At 41.9% G+C, this 26,579-nt stretch overlaps 1 protein-coding gene across 38 annotated transcripts in view; it reads right to left on the reverse strand.

Annotated features, from left to right (window-relative positions):
• Positions 1-723: 723 nt before the first annotated feature.
• The window catches only part of ZNF536 (zinc finger protein 536), a 361,403-nt gene continuing 335,547 nt past the window's right edge, over positions 724-26,579 (reverse strand). For 36 of the 38 annotated variants that reach the window (XM_021540651.4, XM_085589489.1, XM_085589497.1 and 33 more), the window contains one exon: positions 724-4,318. In XM_021540651.4, coding sequence (XP_021396326.3) covers positions 4,083-4,318 — 236 coding nt within the window. In that variant the 3' untranslated portion in view covers positions 724-4,082. The remainder of the gene's footprint in view (positions 4,319-26,579) is intronic. The other 2 variants (XM_085589499.1, XM_085589500.1) reach the window with 1 other exon arrangement.

Genomic DNA, 26,579 nt, shown 5'->3' on the forward strand with positions numbered 1-26,579 from the left:
TTTTTCCCTGGATCCAGCAATTACCTGAAAGGACAGTGATCCTGTTGTGAGGCAGAGCTCAGCTCTGAGCCTGGAGCTCATCCCTCCTCAAGACACATTTTTATGTGCTGCCATTTTGTGCCTAGGAAGGGTTGTTCCCCCTGAGAGAGGATGTGACACCAAAAAAATTTTCATTAACTTCTTGGATTTTGATTAAAATTTGATGCATTGCAGTGCAGATTTTATTCTCTGTGGATGAAGAGATCTGTAGCATTTGCCCACAGATCAGGGAATTTGGCACCAGCTCCATGACTCCCCTGGCTGCAGAGACTTTCCACAAGTTCACCAGTAACAGCACCTCCTCACTGTGAGTTTCAGCCACTGAAAAATTGAATTTCTATGATTCTGTGCTTTAATTCTTAACCCTTCTGACAATTTTTGTACCTTTTCCTTCTGGAGAATGCAAGCTAGAATATAACTTTATTATTGTGGGTATGATTAGCTTAAATTAATGTTAAAATTTCTGGTTTCGAAATATGTTTGCATTCTCAGTATTTTTTGGAGCAAGGCCACATTACTCTCTTCTCCCCATACTTGCTGTAGTTTCTAAGATTGGTTGCATCTTTTTTATTGATGTTAATCATCCTTACTTTTCTAAGTGAAAAATCCTTTAATTTATTTGCTTTCAAATGTGCAGATAAACCTTTAAAGGGGAAGAATAAAGATTCACCCAGGACAATGGGAGCATTCTTGCTCTTGTATATTCTTTGAAGTGTGAGCAGCTTTCTTAACATGCACCATAACAATAAACCTCACAATTTTCTAAAGCCAAATATATGATCTATACAAACAATCTTTTTTAATGTGGAAACATGACTTTATACATCATAGTGTATGATACACACTTCAAACACTTTCAAATCAAAGCTTGATTGACCCCAAGACTTTTTCTATAGTACATAAGTAGTAGTATATAAAACAATTATTACTACATGCTAAAACAGATTTCCACAGTCTTTTAATTAAGCACAATATATATAATATATATCTGTATATACTGTATATAGATTTGTTCAGATTAATAAGTGGACTGAGCACACACACCCAGCATAATACACTCCAGTAACTGCCTAACAACTGTGAATTTACTGGCATTATTTTTTTTTTCTTTTTGAACCCGACAAAGCTGAAGAAAATAATGTTTTAACTGTTCCTAATAAACATAAGCAAGTAGGAAAACTTTTTTTTTTCAGAGGTAGAGGTTTTATTGCGTAAAACACTGGATAAAACTGTACTGCTTCAAAGACATTTTTATTCTAACAGCAGAAAGAAAACAGTCATTGCTGAAAAAACAACTTTTAATACTTCTATACCAGAATAAAGTTCTGTCAACTGATGTATTATAATAATAAATAATGACCAAGAATAAACTTTAAATACAAAGTTTTCTAATTGTTACAAGCATAGCAACAAAATCCTCTACTCTATTGATCTCAGATTTCCTCCAAGATAGAAATTTTTCTTTGTGTAGGAATGTAGACAGTATTATGACCAGTATCACAGACTACAGAAGTTACAGAGAAAAAACTTGACATGTTTAGATATGAGAAGCATGATGATATTCAGAAACTGACAATGCATCACTGCTGCTGTCACTTGTTTGTATTACAAGTTACAAATGTTCTGGAAAAAAGGGCTATGTCAGAGGGGAGGGTAGGGACAGTAGCACCCGACCAAATGGAATCAACACACACATCACAAGGAGCGGGAGATGTTTCCAGTGTCACAAACAGAATTATTGCCTGTCGTATCAGAAAATGCTCAGAAGACACAAAAGAATATTGAAAGAGCTCAAAAAGTGCAAGAAATGGAATGTGGGGGGTGGTTTTGTTTTTTTTCTCTCTCTTTTTTTTTCTTTTTTTTTCTTTTTTTTTTTTTTTTGCTAAGATACCGAAGGCGGCGCAAACACACAAAGCAAGCGACTGACACAGTCACCAAACACAGTAGTGCAGTTAAAATCCTAAAGCTTACTACAGTCAGAAAGGTTCAATAACATTTCAATCCTTTATCTAGGATCATAGAAACAGTTGCATTAAGTTTATCAACTCGATTTAAGTAAGGCAGTGAGAACTATACTAGAAAAACAAGAAAAGCAGCTTGCTCTGTGCCAGATGGGTCCAAGTTACACAGTGACCTCATTTAAACTGAAACTTCAGTTGGATGACATCCTTTCCGACAGCATATGCAAACCGTATTCCTTATTAGCCTGAGATTTTTTTTCCAGTCTCAGGGTAGCGCTAAGAATTTTATTTACATTGATTGCAGTTTAGTATTTTTTTGTAAACTGCTTTAGGCAGAGCTGAAGTTTTAAGGCCCTGGGGTTTTACTCTGTGCTCCCAGCCTGCAAAGAAATATTGACTTTTTTTTACTTTTTCTTTTTTTTTTTTTTATAAGTCTGGATGATTTTGCTTTAGAAGAAGTTTAATACTTCTCTACCATCACGATAAACAGCACCAATTTTGCTCTTATCAAAGGAAGTACATTAGAAGGATAAAATTTTATGCCATTCAGAGGATTTCAGAATAAACCTTTAGTTATTTTTCTTACTTTTTTTATGTGGCTTGTTATAGTCTCTCAAAAGCTTCCTATGTGGCAAAGACCTTGCTAAATTTGGAGCATCCAATCAGTAAAAAAGCTAAAGTCTGCAAAAATATAGAACACATTTGTTTTACAAAACCAAAGAAATATCATCTAAAACACTTTTTTTTTCATTAGAGACAAAGAGCAGAAAGCTTGGATTCATATTTTAGGTCAAGCTACTTTATAAGGGCTTGCTCCAGAAGAAACTTCTGCACTGTGTCTGTAACACTTACAAAATCTAATACATGAAAATTAACCATGACCAGGGAATCCTTCATTCCTTCATTCAAGTGTAAGGAAAAAAAAAAAATAAAAAAAGGAATCGAAAGGAAGTTTGGAAAAAACCCAATAAGACAAGTAAAGAACAGAAGAAAAAAATTACCAACCTCCTATGAAATAAAATTCTGTTTCTCACCAGTACCTTCTATAGATAAGGCTGACTAGTTTCACTAAACAATATTTCTATATATTGTACTTCTACATTTATAGCAACTTCTTCAACAAGAAAAAAAAAGAATAAAAGCATTTCCCTCAATACTGCAAGATGATTACAAAAAATGGAATTACATTTCAAATCTGCAATCACAAATTGGGCTGCAGATTTTTTTTTCCTAACCATTGATTCATTTGGCTGTATATTAAAAAAAAAAAAAAAAAAGAAAATGTAATATCACAATACTTTTCAAAATAGGTCAGTACTGACCCCAGCTTATGGGCCGTCTAAGGTTTCTCCTACACTGCAGTTGCAACACCACTTGAATTGATTTTCTCTGCAATGACAGCTCCAGTCAGACTGGCACCATGGCAGTCTACCAAGACATCTCATTACTATGCTAGGCAAATGACAGCAGCTGGTGTCATATTATAAAGGTGTTTTCAACAATGAAAACACAGCCCCTCAATCTTCAAGGCAACACTAAATTGTTTAGAGGGTATCATTTTTCTGTTAAGAGCATTATTTTTGGACAAAGACCACTTTTAAGTTTGAAATTGCCCTGCTTTTTTAATAACTAATGACCTCCTAATATTTTTAAATCACTTTATTATCCCACCTACATTGTTTGGAAGTACTAGTTGCCAGGTAACTGTTTAGCAGCCATTTTCAAGGGCTGGAAATTTATTTTGCATGTGTAATATATATATTTACACACACACACACACACACACACACACACACACACACGTATGGAATGTGTGTATTTTGTGTATGTGTGTGCATGTAGATATATATTCAATGTGGGTATGACTGGATATCTCTGTGTCTGTAAATAAATATCTATATGTATATGTGTGGGTACATGTACATATACATATATTTGAATGTTTTCAGCATTCTGGACCCTTCTGGGAACTGGCATGCCATCCCTTTCCTCGGAAGGGGTTTATTAAGCCAGCCCTCACCAACCACGTGTCCAAAGCCGGGGTAAAAGGCTACAGCAGAGCAGGGCTGGACCTGCTGGGCATCACTCCTGGGCCTTGGTGCCCTCCTCGGCCAGCTCTGCCGAGCTCCCTGCCCTGGCAGCCGCCGGCTCCTCCAAATTCCCAGCGGCTTCGGAGTCCACTCTGGAGCGCTTGAACCTGCGGTCGGGGTACTGGCTGTTGTCGAAAGGCATGCGATGGACACAGAGCACGTGGGTCTTCAGGTTTCCCTTCTGAGAGGCACTGTAGGGGCAGTATCTGCACTGGAAAGGCCGGTGACCTGTGTGACAGATGACAGCCCGGTTAGTTTTTGCTTTAGCCCACGGACATTGCACAGCCTGGACAAACGGGACACTCCGGTGCCCCTCTCTCAGAGGCCACCGAGCGATGCCCCCTTGCTCAGTGGCCTCTGAGAGAACAAGAAATCTGTGCCCTTCCTCAATAAACTGCATTTTGAAACATGCCTGCTTAGGATTTCCAGAGCAGTGGAGCTAATCCATCTCCCTCCTCAGCCCCAGCTGTAAATCCTTCAGCCCACGATCCAAACCACGCTCTTGTAAATACAGTGTGTACGAAACTGTCTTCTTTTACATTTGTTAATTATCTTTTTTATTGAAGTGCAATTCAAGGATGACAATGTGCAGACCCGTAGTCTAATAAACACACTTTGTCTTTGGGTGGGTTTCTGGGTAAAGAATTGTATGTTTTATTTCAATTGCACAGATTACTTTTTAATGGAAAGAAATAATGGATTGAGATAGCCAAGGCCTCAAACCTGCAAACATTTACTCCAGTGAGATTACTCCTGTGAGTAAAGATATGGAAGCATGTAAGTGTTTGCTGGACCAGGGCCCAAGGTTATCATCAGCTTTAAAATGAAATGTCCAAGCCAGATTAGAAAAGGAATGTTAATGCACAAAATCTGATAGATGCACTTCTTGTGGATAAAACAGCAATCGACCATGTAACAAAGGCATGAATGAAAGCTATCACTTCTCAGTAGGGCTTATCAATATCCTCTCCTATATTTTTCAGATTTTTGTGACTTCAAATCTCCATGCTGTATCTGGTTTTGGAGGTTATGTTTCAACAATCACATTTCAACCTATGCTGGGAAGTTGTTGATGTGTTTTACTGGAACTTTATGAGCTTTGTCTCTCAAATTAACTTAAACCAGGACCATCTGAGGTCAAATGCGCTTAGCTTGCTTTAATTTGCTCAAATAAATGAATAAATAAATGTGCCAGACCATCTACATAAAGCCAGGATAAGTGAAAAACAATACCCTATCTCCACATTTGAAGAGCACATTTTCCCTTGCTGCTGTGGTACTACTTAGCAGGCATAAAAGAGATGCTGGGGCAGCAGAGGAGGAGAATTATGCTTCCTGCAATGGGGAAGGGGCTGGACCTTCTCCCCTTGGTTTTAGGTGGAAATTTACCAGCTAAACAATTAGACACCTGTTGTGAACTGGTCTGCTGCTATACCTGTACTGGAGTGGAAATGCTGCCATGGTGCTCCCAGAAGGGACGGGAGCCTGGGCAGCTGCTGGCACAAGAGCATGAGCATCTCTGTAGCAGAGTGAATTCACTTGAACCAGCATTAGTCCCCTGGGCTGCTCAAACAATTTGCCATTTTTACTGTAATATGAACACCACCACCTGAAGGCTGAGTCCCCCAAACCATGCTGCTTGCTACACAGGGGAAGGACACTTGGTGTCCTGAGCCCTTGCCCCAGGAATTATTGTTTCCTTCCTCAAGGATGGAAAGCTCCCCTTCACCCTTTGTTTTCATAGGCTGAAGACTGCTGGCAGGGTGACCACACCCCAAAGCCTCCAACATGCATGTTTATTCCTCCAGCACAGGAGGGACATGGAGCTGTTGGAGAGAGTCCTGAGGAGGCACCAAGAGGATCTGAGGGATGGAGAACCTTTCCTGTGAGGAAAGCATGAGAGAATTGGGATGGTTCAGCCTGGAGAAAGGAGGCTCAAGGGTCACCTAATTGTGGCCTTTCAGTACCTAACAGGCTGACAAGAAAGATGGACAGGGACTATTTACAAGGGCCTAGAGTGACAGGACACTGGGGAATGGCTTCAAACTGACAGATAGTGAGTTTAGGTTGGATATTAGGAAAAAATGCTTCCCTATGAGGGTGGTGAGGCCCTAGCACAGGTTTCCCAGAGAAGCTGTGGCTGCATCATCCCTCCAAGTGTTCCAGACCAGGTTGGACAAGGCTTGGAACAACCTGGGATAGTGGAAGGTGTCCCTGCCCACAGCAGGAGGGTTGGAACAAGATGATTTTTAGTGTCCCTTCCCACCCAAGCCACTGCATGATGCTATGATCTCACCAACCAGCTCTTAATGCTTTACCCACAAGCAACTCTTAATAAACAGCCATCCTAATTCTTTCCTGCAAAGAATAAATTCTAAGCAAGGAATGCAGAAAGCATGGCTGGAGCTAACCACCTCACATGCACCAGACTAAAAGCAAACTCTTTTTGCCCACTACTGAACCCAGTTCAAACCCGTGTTCAAAATTCCATGCAGAGAATGTCATTTATTAATTCAAGGCACTTTAATAAATCAGACAATATAAAGTGCACCTACAAGGATTCAGTTCTGCATTGCTTCTCCCACGACTTACTTTTTCAGGCCATCAAAATTTCACATCACTGCCTTGTGAAAAGTAAGTACACAATAAGTTAATTTGTATTGTCACTATGCAGTACAACTGTGGTAAAGAGCACATTCATTTTTAATCCAATATGAATAATATATAAATATGTATACAGAGTGAGGGTCATAGGAAAGCAAGCGGTACATTGTTTACAGCAGAAGTAGTACAAAAAGTAGAGATTATTCTTGCTTGCAAAGATAACAATATCTGCAATTTGCTTGTAACTAAGGGGTGAAGGAAAATTCCCATTTCTTTTAGGTATCCCCATTCATTAATTTTAGCTCCAAAACTTGTTGTGGGCAGCAGGCTCTTAAAATAACCCTTCCCAGATAAGTTGGCAATAAATTTATAATGCTTTATCTAGCAGTGGTTGGTAGGTCCTTTCTTAGCAAGCTATAGTTCATGTGTATTTTACCCACTATATATATCTCCCAATAAAATTATATGAAAGCCCTTCAGAAAAAAAAAAAAGAAAATAAGAAAGGAATCTTCTTGATAGTTCAGGAGATGATGTGATATGCATTGCAATTATAGTAAAAAGAATTAATATGAAAGTGACTGGACTAGGGGGGCAAACTATTGTGTGCATCTTTCTCTGATCAAAAATCAGAATAGAGGACAATATATTGTTTGCAGCTGAAATAATTCTGTTGTGGAGCTATGTTCTATGAGGGCTGTGACTGAGCATGTGGAGAGACTTAGCAATCCTCTGGATGGAAGCTGACAGTCTAAGGAAGTGGAAGAGCAGAAAATAATAAGCAAAATTAGCTAAAATGACAACAGTGATGGCTGGACTCAAAGAACACTTTTAGCATGTATGGATTTCCCCGTGAGGGGTGATCACTTCCAGCACCTGCTGGAGCCTCTCCTCTAAAATTGATCTAAACCTCCCAGATCAGACCCAGGAGGGGTGGCAGTGCTGAGGTGACCCAGGCTCATCATCTTCTCTACTTTTGACTGAATTTTAGGGAGCACAAGGAGCATGGAAAAAAGGTACCTTCTGGCCAGGATGGAGAAGTTTCCTGCAGGCCCATATTAAGAAAAATCCCTCAGTGTTTGAAACTAGTCCACCTTTTAAAAAATATATGCTGCTTCATTAATTTAGGCTTTGAGGGGAAAAAAAAAGTAAAGTTTGTTTTCTTTTCTTTCAAGTTTGTGATGTGATATGTTGCTTTGTGACACTTCATGTCAAGCTGCATCAGTCACATCGCGTTAGGTTTCATAACATGGCATGACTGATGCAGCCCAACACGGTGCATCAGCTGAACAGTCAGAAACTGTAGGTTTTGAGAAAGACATGGATCTCAGTCTGGGGTTTAGGGCCACTTAAATGAAAGTTTACCTCAAGTAAGGGCCTTGGATTTAAACAAAGCCATTGCACAAGAGCTGTTAAAGATTCAAGTACATGCCAAACCGTATTTTGCTTTGTCTAATCTTTAAAACTCAAAATGTATTATTGGAACACATAAAAAGTCAATGTCAATGAAGTGGCACTGGGTTACTTACTGTAATCCAAACACTGCTAATAGTTACTAATTTATTAACTTTGATATGGATCCATTATTTAAGATTAGCACAAAGGAATACACAAACGAGAGAGAGAAAGAGTGATGAATACTAAAGTCTTTTTCATTAAAAAAATCATTTACATGGTCAAGCCGCATTAATTCTCCACTTCTAAAAATATTTGATCGGCATCCAAATTCTATAAAATTTCCACAAAGAAACATCTTATTTTTGTGGTATTACAGGCACATATGTAGGGGTTTGCTCTAAAACGTAAAAATGGGCATTGAACTAGTCACATGAATAAGATCAGGAATTTATTCCAGATTGTTAAAAGTGTACTAATCACAGCAAAATCATGGCTTTCTCCCAAAGCAGCAAGAAAATGGTAATTTGAAAGAAAAATGCCAATAATACATCACACACAAGCCGTCTGTTGTCCCCACTACACCACTTTGTATTATATTGCATATGTGTACATATATACACAGATACACACATACAGACACACACACACACACGATTTAATGCATAAATTTAGGGGAAAGACAGAAGAGCAATAACATGATGAACAGAAAACAAATGCTGTGCAATGTACTATAAATTATAATTAAGCTCTGAATAAAATGTGTTTCTTAGATATGACATTTGTTCCCTTAAAATGCAAAAATGGCCATGATTATCTGACAGAATGTTTTTCCTTAGATGGCCAATGGCTATAGCACTTACTGAGATGCAATACGGCAAACTCATTTCAGATTTCTTTGCCTGGTTTAAGAAAATCCTTTTGCTGAAAATCAAAAATAACAGCAATTACCTCTTTAAAACAAATTATTCCCTCGCAAAGAGATATTGGAAAAAGCCTCAAAGGCTTGAATTTCTTGGAAACAAATCTCTTTAGCTGGGATGTTGGACACTGAAGATCTGGAATCGACTTGCTGTGCCACTGTAGCAATGCCACACGGGCAGGGCAGCTCCAGCCAGCCCCGGGCACTGGAGCAGGACCTGGAACAGGGCACTGGAGCAGGCTGCAGTGGCTCAGGATGGATGGGCACTGCCTGCTGCACCGGGATGCTTGGTCCCACAACGGTGCTGGTGGAATGGTCCATGTAATCACACATCTGCTGCCCAGCAAAGCCTGCACTCACACCTTCAGTAAGCCCGCACCTCCCCAGGTGCTTCCCAGAGCTGCTTTGAGTCCTTTTTCCCCCGCACAAGGTTGTATTTGAGGAACAATCATCTCTAAGCACATAAAGTCCGTGCTGCTTCAGAAGTAGCAGCAGGCAACGATGGCCGGGTGCTTTCTGTGCTTGAAGAGAGACTTTTTGAGCATCTCCAGTTCTCTGGCAGTGACTGCTGGGCTGAGCTCCTGTCTCTCTCAGACCACAGCCTCCAGGTCCCAGGCATCTTGGTGAACACTGCCATTTGAAAGTATATTAGAGCATAATAACAGGCATTTGCAAAGGGAAAACTATTTTCATTTAAATCTTGGCTAGTGCAATTTCCTTTTTTTAACGTATAAATTTTCATAAATACATTTCCTATCCACAGCAAACATCCCAAGTACTGCATGCATTACCCAGGAGAGCAGAATGGCTCTAAAGCAGCCATTCGGATCTGGAGCATAACAGTATGGATGGGAAAATGCTGAATAAATATATTTGTCCAATAGACAATAATGGCTCTGATTGAGCCATTCCACTTTATTGGTCTCAAAATATTCATTTTATGAAACTCCCCAAATACCAGACAGATTAAAATACACCCAATCAGGTTGGTATCTGTAATAGAAGTTTTTATAAAACAATTGAAAAGTATATGTTTATTTACACAGAGGTCCAAGACCAACCAAGATGATCTTCTGGGAAAATTTCAATATTCTGTGAAGTTTATATGTCACTTGGATTACAAAAAAAAAACCCCAAAATTAAATTTTAAAAACTCTATTTCATGTTGACCAAGAAAAGTCATAAAACCAAAAAGCCTTATCTGAGGCATTTTTGGTGATTTTCTCTGGAACAACTTTTTTTTTTTTTAATGCAGAGATATCTGGATTTTAGGAAGGCCAGGGGACATTTCCAGCTACGAAGACTAAGGCTTTGGGATACATGTTTCCATTGAGACTCCTAAAACGAGGGCAACCCCCTGGTCACCCTCCATTCAGCTGAATTCCTTCATTTCCAGGCTCAGTCCTGCAGAAGTCATCAGATTAATTGCTCATGGCACCAGTCTCATTACTATTACACTATTACTGAGCCCTTTGGAGCAGCTCAGGTGAGAACACACACACTGCCACCTGGAAGAGCCTCTCTCTTGCTGTGAGGTACTGGAAAGATCTTAATTAGGGGAGGATAACTTTGGGGTGAAGACTCAATACATGACAAAACACAGCTACCAGCCTAATTCTAAATAAATGCAAGGATGTCCAGAAAAAAGAAAAATGTGTTGAGGTCAGCACCACGCCAAAGCCACCCGTGACACTGCGGTCCTGGTGTCCTGCAGAAAGGGACACTCTGTGTATGGGCACCTGCAACACCAGGGTGGCAAATCACTGAACTATCACCGGTTGCAGAAGAGCTGGAAATTAAAAAATATAATCTGTAACTAATTTTATCAAAAACTTTTACTTGAACAAAAAAAGTTCATTCATTGGATTGAATTAAACCCTCAGATACCTACATGGCTTTTCTGAAATGTAATCAAAGGTGAAGTTTATTCTTAACTTAGTGCCTTACGCAGTGCTTGGTGGTTCCAAATTAGTATTTCAGCTTGCTGATAAGTGCACTAAAATATTTAATGATGACACAGAAAAGCAAAAGTTGGTGCTACACTTTGCCTTTAACACATATTATTAAAATATTATGTTAATTTCACACATTTCCCCTAAAATAAAAACTGTTCTTATAGTAATTATTCAATTCCTGTCTCAAAAGGCTACAGTCACTAATTATCACACACTGAAGTTTCCTTTAAAAGCAAAAGAAAAAAAAAACCAACAACAAATCAGCCCTGCTGTGTAAAACAGCCAAGTGCAGGTCGGTCTGACACAGAGGTTAACAGTCACCTGGGCACTCCTGATAAATTCTCCTGTTGTCCTTCATCAATATGGTTTTACCTTACTGAATGAATCACTCACTAAACTATGGAAAATATCACTAATTTAGCATTTTTACTTTTGGTATGTGGAACATGAGAATTATAATTATTTGGAGGTAGAGTGAGGAACTTGTTAGCCATCTGTAGTGCACTAAATACAAGGGAATTAGGAAATGGCCAGTGAAATCACTGATGGTGTAACAGAGACTTGTAAGTTCTAGGAAAACAAACATTTCCCAACTCTTGCAGTGTTGGTAAAACAACAGAATTACTCAGTTCCAGCCACTCAGCACTGAATTTGTTTCTTTTTCAGAAGTTATTCACACGGGAACTTTTGATTTAGAAGGGAAATGGATCTCCTCTTGGAAGAAAGGAATAGCCTCAGCAGAATAGCTGAAAAGGTCTTCCTAAAAAAAATATTAAACTTTATGGGAACCCTGTAAAGCTGAAATTCTGAGATTAAGGCAGAAGACTGTGCTTTCTCAGGATCTGTGTGTCGCAGGCCACGGCTGGTGGGTGCACACATGGTGCCCTGTGCACAATGGCATCAGTTCAGGTTCTGACATGACAAACATGAGTTACGAGCCCAGAGCCTCAGCGGGCTCCAAACGAGGTTAGTGGGAATGCTGTCATTGATTGAGCTTGAAATGCCAGACTATCATTGTCCCATGCTTTGGGAAATTTAATTACATTTAATTTTACATATTTATTTACTTTGGTTTATACACATAAGTAGAGGACAGAGTTCTTATCAAGGGCACTAGATACCTGTTGTAAAGAGCAGGCAAACTCTGACTAAAGTCATAAATGGCAATGGCTACAGGAATCATAATCCTAAACTCACAACAGCTTCTCGTTTTGGCCAAGGTTTCATTTCCAGGCATTTCCTCCTGTCTGGTACCAACCCCTGTTCTCCCAAACCCTGATGTGTCCCTTCATCTCTGCAGCCTGGGCCCCTCCACAGGAGGGGAGAGGTACCCGAGCCCAGAGAGTGAGCAGGGTACAATCCTCACAGCCTTCCCTTTCTCTTGTGCTTTGGGGAGACTGCAACTAAGGAAACTCATTTTGAAGGTAAGTGGCGGACTTTTCTTTAATATTAACTAACCCCAAGTTCTTCTGATCATCAAAATTACATGCTCAGAGTCCCACCTTTGCCTTTACTTACATATTTCAATTAATTGCTATGTCTATTCACTCCTTTACTTGTTTTAATCACTTCAATAACATTATATTCCCATTCTAACCCCCTTGAGCAAAATATCTCAGTTTTCCTACTAGGTCATTCACAAGTTTTCTCGCTAATGTTCTGTCATATTTTTTAATTGTCTCAGTAAATATTTATTATTTCAGGGAGCATTTACCACTTCTTGAATGAAGCTGTATTTGAATTTAATGGAGCTATGATTTCCCAGAATAAATGCTATACTGGTGGCACTGGGATTTTAGTAAAGAGAACATTCAATTCAGAAGCTAATAGGAAAGACCTTGTTAGTGATTTTGCTATCAAATATCCTTTATTCTGCCTAGCAATTCATAAATGCAATAGAATTTTCTCTTTCACTCTGGGAAACTGTCTTGAGGTTATTTATTATATTTGGCAGAATGGGATTTTAAAAATTTTATACTCAGCTTTCTAAATCTTTCCTGCCAACATTTGGATGTGTCACATCCTCAGCTGGTGTCAAACTGGACAGTCACACAGCCTGAGCCATGCAAAGACCTGTCCCCTCTGTGCAAGCCCTGTAAGGATACCCAGCCTCCCCACCCGTTCCACAGTCCATAAATCACCTGGGCAGGAAGGGATGGAATTATCCACGTGCTATAACGTTTGCTGAAGTGAGACCCTAAGCCAGAATATCTGTTTTTTGCATGTATGATGTCACTTAGACTAACCATGTTCTCCTCTCATTTTTGTTGTTGCTTTTTCAAATAACTGGGGTAATTTAGAATGTATTTTGTCACATTATCACTTGTCATGTACCTCACGATTCTCTAACTCCAGATTCGTGTTAGCAGAGAGACTAAAGAACAACAAAACACATTAAGTAAATAAATATCTAGCTCACTAATAGCTAATATTTCAAATTATCCAGGAGTAGCTCACAACCCCACTAATCATTCTGCTAAAACATCACTATTATCTGTTTATGGGATTTGGTGAGTGGAGTTCTCAGAACCACTCATTATTGGCAATGCTTCTGCATTATATGCCATCACAGCACAGAATTACCATGAGCACAGCCTGAGTGGGAACTCACAGCAACCCACCTTTTACCACGCACATTTCTGATGGAGGTGTACATATAGCTAATGTTTCCATAAAAAAATAAACCAACATATTCTTATTATATCCCATTCAACAAACCAGGAGATCAAACAGTAAAAATTAAAGGGCTGCAAAGAGTAAATTGAGCATTAACTTTGCAGGACCTCTCCCTCTGGAAAGTGCTGTTGGTGTTGTCACAGAAAAAAAGTGTCTTTTTTATCAAGTCACAAAGGAAATGCTTTCTCCCCTTCTCCTTTTCTTTTCTATAAAAGGCTCTCTAAAATGAAAGGTGTCAGACTTTGCTTTTTCTTCTTGGCATGATCCAGAATGTATGGCTGAGGAATGACAGATGTCTGCAACCAGCTGCAATGAAGCATGCTAAAGTTTCAGTCTAATCCACTTATTTCACTGCAGTCACGTAAACCAAAACAAATGGGCAGTGCCTTACATTATAAAAACACAGCAGCATTACTTTGTTGCATAATGTAGCTGATACGCCATCTTTTTATCATTTTTCCTACTGCAGAAAGAATTCACCTCTTTATTAAAAACAGCCCCTGAAAGTTCTCCCATTCTGCTTGCCTCTATTTTTTTCTTTTAGTGTCACAGCAGTCCTGCGATGCTCCATGCATTACTCAATATGTGGCTATTATAAAAACACCGTCATTTTTTCCAGGGAAAACTGCTTTTGTTTTTAAAAACGTGATCCAATTCAGAAGCCACCGGGCCTTATGCTGCTCTCTCATCCTTGCTGCCAGCCCGTGGCTTGAACAGATCTGTGCTGCTGAGTAAGGATAGGATCCGCCATCACATCAGTGCATGTTTCATCTGCACAAAAGCCAAATAACAAGTGCACCAAGCACTTACCTTAACGGGTAAAAAAACCCCCATGTCTCTGTTTTCCACTGATCAGACTGGAAATGTCATCAGAGGCACAACTAATAGCCTTAATCTACCCAACTAACCTCATCCAAAACCCTCCCATTTTAATGAGGAGGGAGACCCCCTGGCAGTGCGTTTCCCAAAGCCCTGAACACCCCCCTGTGTTTTGTTATGCCAGAGGGAGTATAGCCTAAGTGAACATGGCATCGCTTCCTGGGAAGGGAGACCCTGCCTCACTCCAACATGTAGTGCAGCAACCTTTTGAACCCTCCCCTCTTTAATCCTTGTATGGAAAGGGAAAGGATGAGGAGTCATGTGGCTCCCTCCCCGCCAGCAGTTCCAACAGCTGGGAAGCACTCTTTCAGCGCGATTCATAAAAAAAGATGTGTTGGATTTCGCCGATGGCAGAATGGTGTACGATTTCTGGCCCTTCAGGCTAAAACAATAAATGCAAAGAGGAAAATTTGAGATTTCCCCCCTTAAACTTCCCACAACAACCTCAGCAAAACCACATGACTTGTCTTGTACAATCTCCCTGGTGTTTTCAGTGCTACTTTGGCAGGAAATCAGAATTACTGTTATATAAATTCCATCTGATGCCAGAGCTACCATCTGTGAGTAAAACTGCTTCACCTACGTCTGCCGGCAAAGCCACTCTCCCAGAGACAAGGGAGAAGGGGAAAAAAAATTTGATTAATTTGCAGAATGCTTGTGATTTGCTCATATATTATTATAACTGCTCATCAGCACATGACAAATTCCCAGCACTCCGCACAGGAACCCGTTCAGTTTCAGCAGTTTTTTGCGTCGGCACCTGACAGACTGCAGAGCCACTAATGACTTTCAGATGCTTACAAACAGTAATTCTATCTTCAGAATAAAAAGAAAAATCCGTAGGAAGAAAAGAGTAGAGTTAGTCTATTCCATTTCCTTCCTGTATATCAACATGATTTAACTCTTTGGGGCAGCAGCGGTTCCAGGATCACAACACGGCTGCTCCTTGCCTGTAAAAGACAAAGACTGCCAATCTCAGGGGAAAGGTGGAAGCAAAACCCTGTCTCCGAAGGCTTTCGCTACACCAGCTCCGCAGAGAGCCAGCTACAAAGCAGGTAGCCTAGCAAAAGGCACACCTACCCTGCAGTACAGGGAGAAAATACATGCTCTCCCTGGCGCTCCCAAATTCTGTGTCTATTTCCCTATTTTAATACTTCTGATAACCTTTTACATTTTCAGGGAACACATCTGCTTCCTAACTGCAGCTGAAATGTTTTTTTCTCCCTTTAAAAGTATGATTATGCTTTCTGAAGCACTGTCTGTGTGCTTGATTGCCTGTTTTAGATTAGAGATTTTAGCAAGGAAACAAAGACTTCAGAGTGCACATCAGTCCTGCATATGAGAAACCACAGAAGGAATAAGCAATAAAATGTGATGCACCATCTGTCCACAAACAATAACCTGGATGTTCTGAAGGCTTACAAATTATTTAGCACACAACCTCACCAAATTATAGGACCCTTAAATAGAGCAATAGACTGGGAATGAGAACCTCTTTGATGTCCTTTTGTATTTTTTTTTTTCCCAACTCAGCCCTCGATTGATTGCTATCTGTTGAGGTATTTCTCAAAGACTATTGGAGCAAGTTGATATTTATTAAGTAGCTCTCTGTAGAATATTTTGCCACAGATTTGAACAGTGGGGTATACACTGCCTCCCTGGCCCTAGCCTGCTGCAAACAGATTGTTAATCAAAAGACAGTCTAAAAGAATATTCAGTTGGGAAATTCATTCCTAAGGGCAAAATGCTGCCCTCGGTACCCATGTGCAACTCCTGCTGCCTTCCATGGGAGCTCACGGGAACGCTCAGGCACGAATTTGACTTTATTAAGTACCAGAAGCTTTCTGACTGGTACTCTTGTAGGACAATTCTCTAACAAAGAATGCAATTTTAATTTTTGTTTTGTTTTTTTTTTATTCACCCAAAATAAGTCCTGCTGCAATTAAAAAGAAAGTGACATTTTTCCTAGCTGTCATGAAGCACAGTGATCTTGCATGCAAAACGCATTAGCAACTGAGCACACTCCAGGTACTGTAAACTAGAGTATGTCAAAGCCACTGGATCCCTAGGCAAACCTGGCATTCCCCAGCAATATGCTCACATTCCAAAATAAAGATATTCAGAGACCTGTGTTTGGGATAGAGGATTTTTCCTCACCATATTTAAATGTGAAATCATGTTTAAAAAAATCAGCCAAACAAACACTACAAATACTCCTTTTTTAATAAGCAGTGAATTGCAAAATTTTTGGATCTACTGTTTCATTCAACCTCTTCTCTGCATTATAATTTCCTGAGGTTTTAGTGAACATTAGAATTTGTTTTTTCCAATTGAAGCATGCTTCTGAACCCACACTCCAAAATAAATCAGCTTCCCTTAAAGCCACCCACTTAATTTTTAAAAGGAAGAGCCTGCCCAAAATATTTCTTTTGCTTTGGTTTCCATAGAATTTTTTCTGCAAATTTTCTTAACACAACATCTCCCACACTGGCTCTGAGCTAACAAACATCCGGACCCACCTACCAAAGGTCTTCTCAGTGTGGTCTTTACTCTTTTGCCTAGATGGCAGATCAAAATTCAAATAAAAATAGATATTAGTAGTCAGAGGATTTTTTTTTTTTATTGTATTCTTTTTGACAAACAGGTCAGGAGGGAGGTAACTGTATAATTAACTTTAGATGTGCCTAATGTAACTCCATTATCATTGATGGGTCTTATGGAGAGACACTGAGAGGGAAATGTGCCTTCTAGAGTTTCATAGTGGAGACAGAACTATTGAAGAATATTTCAGTATTTAGGCCCTGATTCAGCAAATTGCTGAAGGTTATGCATACTACAAAGCCTGTAAGTCATCCCACAGACTTGAGTAGGAATTCAGTCATTCCTGAGCTGGGGCCTCGGAGCTTGGCCCTTACTTACAAAGATTCCTAAAAGAGACCTGAAAATTTGCCTGGGGGTAAAAGCTGGCACATTGCATTGTCTCACTGTGAATCTGCATTCCCTTTTGCATTTATTTTTGCATTTATTTCTATGTGCTGATGGTGCAGGTGAGGGTCCAGCAGCCCAGCACCGGAGCGGGGACCTGCAGCCATCCCGAGCTCTCCTGCAGGCAGGGTGGGGCTCACAACTGGCTGCTGATTGGGAAGATGGGAATTTTACCATCACTGGGGGCACCCTGAGCTAGCTGGTTGCTCTATGGGTTACACACAGACCAACAATCGACACCCAGAGCTGAGGCTGCTGTCACCCACATCCCTAAAACCATGAGCTGCCACCCAGGAAAGGGCACAAGATGAACGTGCAGCAAAACCCTTTGATATCAAAGGAAAAAAAAAACCAAAATCTCCTTCCAACAGCTCCTGTGGCAGTCAGTATGCAGAGGAACAGATGCTACTGAGGATTTTATTTTAAACAAAATTGGAGAAGTCCAAATTTCTACAGGCAGTGAGACACCGTGTCGATTTAGGGTGTCTGTGTATTTTTTCAATGATTTAGAATCAAGGAGATCCCTACATATCTCTGAAGGACTTTTTCAGCATGTCAGGTAGCAAAGAGGCAAACATCCCTGCCAGCAGCACCCAGCACACCAAAGCCTTGCTCCTGCTGCCTGCAGGAGATCCACTCAATCCCACAGAAGGTTCATTGACTTCCACCGACTTCCAGGGAGAAGATTTACTTATGTGAAATCAATGGCAGGCTCTGGGCTTTCAAGCAAACTGATACTCACTTGGGCTTCTCTGTGTATAAACCAAAACCATTTTGCAACAAAACTAATGCATACAGTGGTTAGAGAGGGCCAAAATATTTTGCCTGCTGGAGAAAAGGATGCAATTTCTCTGATTTCAACAAATAATCTGTGGCAGGTAGCTTTATCTACCATTATGCTAATCAGAACAGAGAGGTCTATAAATGTATTTAAAGAGACAACTAAAAAAAAAATTAATCTGTGGTTTAACTTAAAGGTCAACTCAATACATATTGAGAAGTCAACTGAAATTCTGCCATTAAATATAATCACTGCTTCTAGGGTGGTAAATACCGTGTGGAAATACCCATCAGGAGCCAAATTCTGATCTCAGACAAGCACATGGATGGAGGAGAGCATACAGAGCCCTTCCATCTGAGCCTCTAAGTACCAAGATCCAGACCACTAGATAAATTCCTTTAAATTCTGTAGGATGTGATTAATATAGTGCAATATATTAAAAAATATTTATATATTTTAACAATCTTGGGGGAAGCGGGTACATGTTTCTGGACCTTTTCCAGCTTTCTGGGTTCCTACCTTCAAGCATTTTCTGTAACCTGAAAGGCTAGAGAGTTCTTTTCTTACCAAAATAACAGAGATTTTTTTTATAATCACATGGCTACCATGGTGAAAGCCTTTCAGATATAGAAACTGCCCCAGCCATTACAGTAAAATCAGGAAAAGCAAGAGCAGCCCCTGCTCTTCAGCTCTGGGGCAGGTGTCAATCCCAAGCTCTTACTGTACACACAACTGTTCACAACCTCAAACCAGTTTTCCTATTCTTAACAGAAAGAAGTAAATTGAAAAAGGCTTAACTAGCATTTTACACGCGTGCAAACTTATTCTTTAAATTTTAATATATGGTACAGTATAGGCATTTTCTTCTGAAATAATGTCAAAGATTTGGGAAGGGAAGGCACAAAGGTCAGATTTAAATCCTGAAGGTAGCATAAAAAATTTAGATAACACCGTTTGCATATATTTTTGTATAGCATGTGTCCTGACAGTGTCACCATCAGCATGGGCTCTAGAATTCATAATCCACTGTGCTATTTTTTAAAATAGTTTGATTTGTTTATTAACTGCGCTTTCCTATTTCCATGAGATATAGACATCGACAGTGAATAGACCTTTTCTAATTGAACTGATAGCTTGAAAGTGAACATGTCCTTGAATTTACACTGAAAGATAGACAGTGATTATTTATAATAAGGGATTTAGTCAACTGCCTTTCCATTTGTACAGCAAGGACTTTATCAACAGACCATGTTTAGGTAAATAGTGCCAAATAAGATAAATTTTGTATTAAAGGACGAATGTCTCGCTGTGTCAGATGTACAAGGAAGAGACATTTGGCTGATGATATGTCCTGTAAGTATAAAAGAGAGTATTAAGATAACACTTTATGCTAGCATTAATACATCAAAGTTCTGAACTGACCTGTTTCATCCAAAGTGAAAGCGAGGATGCTCTTAATTCCTATCTAAGATTAATTTAATTCAGAAGGCATTCAGCCTTATGTCCTGTTTTGCAGCTTTATAAGAATTGCTGGATTTGCAAAATAGCACGGCTGTACGCACGTTAATAAATGGTCTGTATTTGTCTAGGCAGAGTTGAAGCCTTTCTTTAAAAACACACACACACACACACACACACAACTCTGGCTCTGTGAGCTTGCTTTGCCCACAATATTAGAGCTCAGCTATCTCCTTGCTGAAGGGCCTATTTGTCTGCTTTAAGTGAAATCACTCAATTCTCAAAAGTCAGTGGAGGACTTTGGAAGGGGGAGGGCTGGGAGAGGCCACTCCAAATAAGTTCCATTAATCAAAAGACACAGTCTAATGTAACTAATATTTTACAATTAGAGAAGACAAGATGGAACTAAAAGCCATCTATCTCTCTTACACCACATGATCATCGATTCATAATCAGAAGACTGAGAGTCGCACAAAGATGCATTTACAGGGCTGGGGGAGGGGGCTGGGTCGGAGCCGGGGATAATGAACACGATGAGAAGGAGCGGCGCTGAAGGCTGGGGAAAGATGACAGAGTGGTTCAATGGTGACGGATGACACGAAGATGAGTACTGATACCTGACAGGCAGCGAATGATGACTGCAGTCCTTTCCCACCATTATGATCCTCAATTATCTTGCTAAGGACTAAGAGGGAAAAAGAAAAAAAAAAAAAAAGCCAAAGTGGCTCAGCCCATTCGTTTATTTATAAGCTGGGATAATGCTAGAGTGTGCCAGGCTGCTGGGAAAGGCCACCTTTTGCAATTTGATCAGCACTTTATAGGAGCTGTAGTTTTCATTGTCAGCGCTCATGGGCACAAGGGGAAATGGGTAAAATACAGTACTTGTCCGTCTGTTTTGTAATAAAATTCTTAAATCTTCAAAGGGACTTATTTTTTTTCTTTCACTGCCACCTTCAGGAAAAAAAAACCCAAAACCCTGGGCTGACCGAAAAAAAAAATAAAAGAGAAAATGGGCTTTGTATTTGCACATCGAGTTAGCGGGTTGCAGCCTGCACTCCCAAAATTCCAAACGCAGATTTATCCAAATGAATGATACGTGGTGGGGGATGAGCCAGCATGAGCAAGAGCCGCAGCTACGAGGAGTGCAGGAGCAAAGTGAAGAGGAACTTTTCAAGATTCTTCATTGATTTAGGGAATTATTAATAAAAAGGGAAGAAAGTTCGCTCGAGACTGCTTTGTAGTTGCAGAAGATGCCACAGGCTAGCATTTCTATACCAAAGAATATGCCGTTCTGCTACATTATTTATTTTTAAAGACACAGATCTCCTAGCTATGTTGGAGTCATTGCTTTGGAGAAAAAGAAAAACAAATTAAGATTAATGTTCTACACAGCTCCCGATAGCAGTAAATATTTGATCAGAACAATTCACATTTAAATGTTGACATACTAAAAATCATATTTTTTGGAAGAAATATTTCTTCCTCGTGCTTTAACTGAAACTTTCCTTTCCTGTCCCTTTCCCTCACTGGTCCTCTAGAAGAAACAAAGTCACATAATATTGCACCACATTTTTCATCCAGGATAACTAAAATTAACAAAACCAGGTCATAAACAGCTCTGTTAAAAAAAAAAAATCACACACACTATACAGGTCACACATATTCTGCAATCCTGCCTGCCTTTTTCTTCTCTCTCATTTTTCTCCACGGAAGGAGGCTACTCAGTTTAGCTCCAGCCCAGGAGGGCACGGTGGGCATGGTTTACTGCTCACAGTGCCCTTTCCCCACCACAGCAGGGCACGGGCTCCCAGCAAAGGGGGCACCCTGCACATTTTGGGGTGATGAGAGTCCAGTCCCTCACAGAGATGGGTTTACAGCTCTGCCTGCTCACCAAGGGCAGGAACAAACCAGCCAGAGACATTGAGAGCACCATCTTCCATGTTCATGAGCAAGCACCAGGTAGGAAGGTTGAGCCCAGCTCTCACATGAAGAGGGTTAAATACCAACACACCAGGCTTCATCTGACTCCATGCTAAAACTCCCCATGTACTTTTCCTGGCTCCAGGAATGTCAGAAAATTATACCAGCAAAAAAAAAAGACACATCAGAACAGAGTTGTGCCATCTATGGTAGAAGTCAAGTGTCCCCAGTCACACCAGTTCCTGTTGGCCAAGGGATCCGTGCCAATAAGCATTGGGAGCATTAGCAGGTGCTTCTTGTTATCAGAGATATTACAAGTAAAGGAGTTCTGGATTTTGGTGACATATGTAAGACAAAATAGGTGGGAGTAAAAATCCAGTGGCAGAAATTAGCCTAAATGTACTTGTAAATGCTTACATGGGTAATAGCTGCCTTAAAACCCTGAGCATGTGCTGGGCTACCTGGGCACAGGGGCAAGAGGTGCTCCAGCCCCAGTGCCAAGGGAAGGCAAGGATGTGTCAGGACATTTGTTAGGGCTATTGGGGTGCCATTGGGTTGACAAAGAGCATGTCCCAAAGGAGAAAAAACATTCCATGTGACAAACCTCAGCTTTTATAGAGCTGCTCTCTAATTGCTTCCACCTTTGCTTTTGCATGGAGAATACACAGGTTAGCCTGGGTCTGAAAGGAGTGGACTACACTGGTACACGAAAGGCAGCAGTCATCACACAGGGAGTGTCTGCACAACAAGAAGCCCTGCTGGAGCAAGACCATAAATATTCCAAGAAGCATTTCCCAGATATCCATTTAGGAATCCTAATTATGAACAAATGTCCTTAATCTGCCCACTTCATACATCTGAGATTTAAGACAGGTTGAATCCATGATCTTCATCGCAATTAGCACAAACAAAAGGGCCAGATGTGAGAAGCATGGTTCTGATGTCAGGGTCTTCCCAGCAACTGATCAAATATTGTATAGCTATAACTGGTTTTCATAAATAGCATATCCTCAGACGTGATGATAACTGACACATTATAAAATGCATTTTTCAGCATTTTTTTTGCAAGAGCACGTGCTGCACTTGTGCACAAGTTGGACCCATCTCCCTGTGACATTATTTCGGCATTTTTGGCAAAACAACTCAGCTGTCATCAGTGGATTCACAATTGTGTAAAATTGGACTATCATAGTGATTAATTGGGCTAACTAAATCTGTACATACAAATTAAGTAACTGCACTCACAAATACCTAATTTAGCATGTGCGTTAAAGTTTAATTTGCACATACAATCACATACTTTGGGTAAATGAGATAACCAGTTATGAAGAATTTTTTTCTGACTTTGTCTGCACATATAAATTCTCTGAAAAAAAATCTCTTATTATTTATATCACACCCAGATAAACAAATACTTCTTTTATCTATCAATATAACTTCTATTTTCCAAATGGCTACCAGGAGAAGCTATGTATATTTATGAACTAGAGGCAAATTAATAAAAAGGGTAAAAAGAAGAAGAAGAAAAAAAACTTGTAATTAATATGTGATTGTGCTTGAACACAATTCTAACAAACAAGAGTATTATAACTTTGCTTGAAAAAGCACTGCAAGACTCAGGCTTTAAAATTAAACTTTTAAAACTCTACAGAAAAGAGTGCTACTAAAATAAGAATAAAATATTTAGTTATTCGCACAATGTTATTATATTTTGAACATAAAATTAAGATGCTGAGGTTTATTCTGCTGTCAGTTCAGACCACAAGGGCGATGTAACAGCTGCCATTCAACAAGCAGCAGCAGCAGCAATATAAACTAAAGTTTAGCTTTTTGTTATCCCTGGGGTTTTTAATCAGTGAGAACTGTTCAAGAAATGACTGGATGTGACACTCAGTGCTGTGGTCTAATTGGCAAGATGGTGATCAGTCAAAGGTTGGACTCGATGCTCTTAGAGATCTTTTCCAACCTAAATGATTCTCTGATTCTGCGACATAAGTATTAATGCATGAACGGTGCATTAGTAATTTCATACAAAATTAACTGGGAATTAACAGGGAAGGGAAGGGAAGGGAAGGGAAGGGAAGGGAAGGGAAGGGAAGGGAAGGGAAGGGAAGGGAAGGGAAGGGAAGGGAAGGGAAGGGAAGGGAAGGGAAGGGAAGGGAAGGGAAGGGAAGGGAAGGGAAGGGAAGGGAAGGGAAGGGAAGGGAAGGGAAGGGAAGGGAAGGGAAGGGAAGGGAAGGGAAGGGAAGGGAAGGGAAGAAGAGGAAAAAGAAAAGAAAAAAAGAAAAGAAAAAAAGAGAAGAGAAGAGAAAAGAAGAGAAAAGAAGAGAAAAGAAAAGAAAAGAAAAGAAAAGAAAAGAAAAGAAAAGAAAAGAAAAGAAAAGAAAAGAAAAGAAAAGAAAAGAAAAGAAAAGAAAAGAAAAGAAAAGAAAAGAAAAGAAAAGAAAAGAAAAAAGAAAAGAAAAGAAAAGAGAAAAGAAAGAGCAGGGCTACAAGCAGAGCCTTCGCTGCACGGTAAAGGACAGAGTCGGGATCATTCTGCCGGGTGCTCTGCTAAAGCCCAGCAGACAGCAGGGCCGCGTGCGGGGTGCGGCAGCGCTCGGTGCGGTTCGGGCGGGGCAAGAAGGAAACACGAGCGAACCTTCCGCTCCCTGCGCTCCCCCCGGGGCCGCCCGCGCCGCCGGGCCCGCGCGGGGCGGCCGCTCGGTCTGCAGCGCCACCTGCGGGCGGCGCGGGGCAGCGCAGCGCGGGCGGCCCGGCCCGGGTCACGGCGCGGTCACTGCCCCGCACCGCGGCACCGCACCGTGACACCGCACCGGCACCGCACCGTGACACCGCACCGGCACCGCACCGTGACACCGCACCACGACACCGCACCACGACACCGCACCGGGGCACCGCACCGCGGCACCGCACCGGGGCACCGCACCGTGACACCGCACCGGGACACCGCACCGTGACACCGCACCGTGAACCGCACCGTGACACCGCACCAGCACCGCACCGTGACACCGCACCGCGGCACCGCACCGGGACACCGCACCGGGACACCACACCGTGACACCGCACCGTGACACCGCACCGTGACACCGCACCGGGACACCGCACCGGGACACCGCACTGCGGCACCGCACCGCGACACTGCACCGGGGCACCGCACCGGGACACCGCACCGGGACACCGCACCATGACACCGCACCAGCACCGCACCGTGACACCGCACCGTGACACCGCACCGGGACACCGCACCGGGACACCGCACCGGGACACCGCACCGGGACACCGCACCAGCACCGCACCGTGACACCGCACCGGGACACCGCACTGTGACACCGCACCGTGACACCGCACCGGCCCCGCACCAGCCCCACACCAGCTCCGCACCGACACCGCACTGCCACCGCACCATGATCCGCACCGGCACCGCACCGGCCCCGCACCAGCACCAGGGCCAGCGCCAACCCCGACGGGCCCGGGCACGGCCCCGGCACCGATCCGCACCTGGCCCTGGCAGCGGAGCAGAGCCGGAGGCTGCACACACCGAACAACCCCGCACACAGCCCCGAGAGCGCTGGGGCCCCGCACGCCGCGGGTCGGGCATTGCCGGCGCTGTGTGCCCCGCACAGACGGGCAGCCTTGGGGCTCGGGCTGCCAAGATGACAGAAATGGGTTTCAGGACACGCTGTGCAGCTCCGAGGGGCTGGTTTCTCGGTGGCAGCGCTGATAGGAAGGCTTTGCTCCACGCCAGACAGTCACCACGTTGATTTTTAAATGTTTGTGCAGCAAACTGGCTGGTTGGGGGGCAAAACCTGCCTAATTTCAAACATTCTGTATCAGTACAAGTAGGGCATGAGAATTCAAGGCATGACTTCGGCAGCCTCCCCAGCCTGTCGAGCGTGGGCTGAGTCCCAGCACTCCCCAGCAGCTTTGGGTTTGGTTCTCCCTCCGTGCCCTGGGGAGCCAGCGCTGCTCTCCGGGGCCTGTGCCAGCCCCTCTCCGGTGCTGGCCTCGCATGGTCCCGGCCATCCGCTGGCTCAGGTTCTGCTTCCTCAGAGGACACCATCGGCGTCACAAATGGGCTATTGGATAAAAGCAGCACGGCGTGTTCCTCTGCTGCGTGCACAAGAGCCCCGAGGCGCTGCCGTGACTCTCCCACGGCCCATTTGGGAAGGATGAGAGCTTGCTCAGGCTTTGGGCTCGGAGCACACCTGGGCCACTGTGGGTGGGCAGCACCAAAGCACAGCCTGCCTGTGCACGAGGAGCTGAAAGTGAGCTCGGGTTCTGCATCAGAATATTTGCACTATCAAAACCCTTTTGTGGTCTTACAACTCACGTGAGACCAAACCTTGGTCCCGGTAATCGCAGACAAAAGCTCTCCTTAAATTAAACAAGGGAGTTCTTTTTTCATCCTGCAGAGGAGGAACTTTGCTACAACAAAAGTAACTAAGTGGACAGAAAGGAGGCAAATTAAGGCAAAGGTAAGTTTGGAATTAAATGGAAAAATAAAGTAAATCACATCACTAATTGAGTCAATTTGTTGATTATAAAGCCAGAAGGTACAACTGAGACCACTCTTCCTGACCTCCAAACTCATGCAGACTAGAGGAGTTCCCAGAATAAATCCACACTTTAAGCCTAAAAACTGTGGCTGAAGTAGATGATAGCTTCCAGAAAATTATTCTGTTTTTATCTAGTACAGCCTAAGAAGGATCTGAAATTCTGGATTTCTGCTGAAATCCTCATCCCTTTGTGCAAACTGCTGACTGTCTAGCAGGTGGAATTTTCCATCCCTTCAATATGAAGTTTGTGCTCCAACTTCTTGTTAAACTAACTCCTTGGATGAATTAACAAGGAATCCCTGTCAGGAGTGCCATGGTTTGGGTAACCCCGTGACCAACAAAGTTCCTCAGGTTTGT

This window comes from Lonchura striata, chromosome 11, assembly GCF_050655825.1.
Source record: "Lonchura striata isolate lonStrDom1 chromosome 11, ASM5065582v1, whole genome shotgun sequence".
Classification (NCBI taxonomy): Eukaryota; Metazoa; Chordata; class Aves; order Passeriformes; family Estrildidae; genus Lonchura; species Lonchura striata.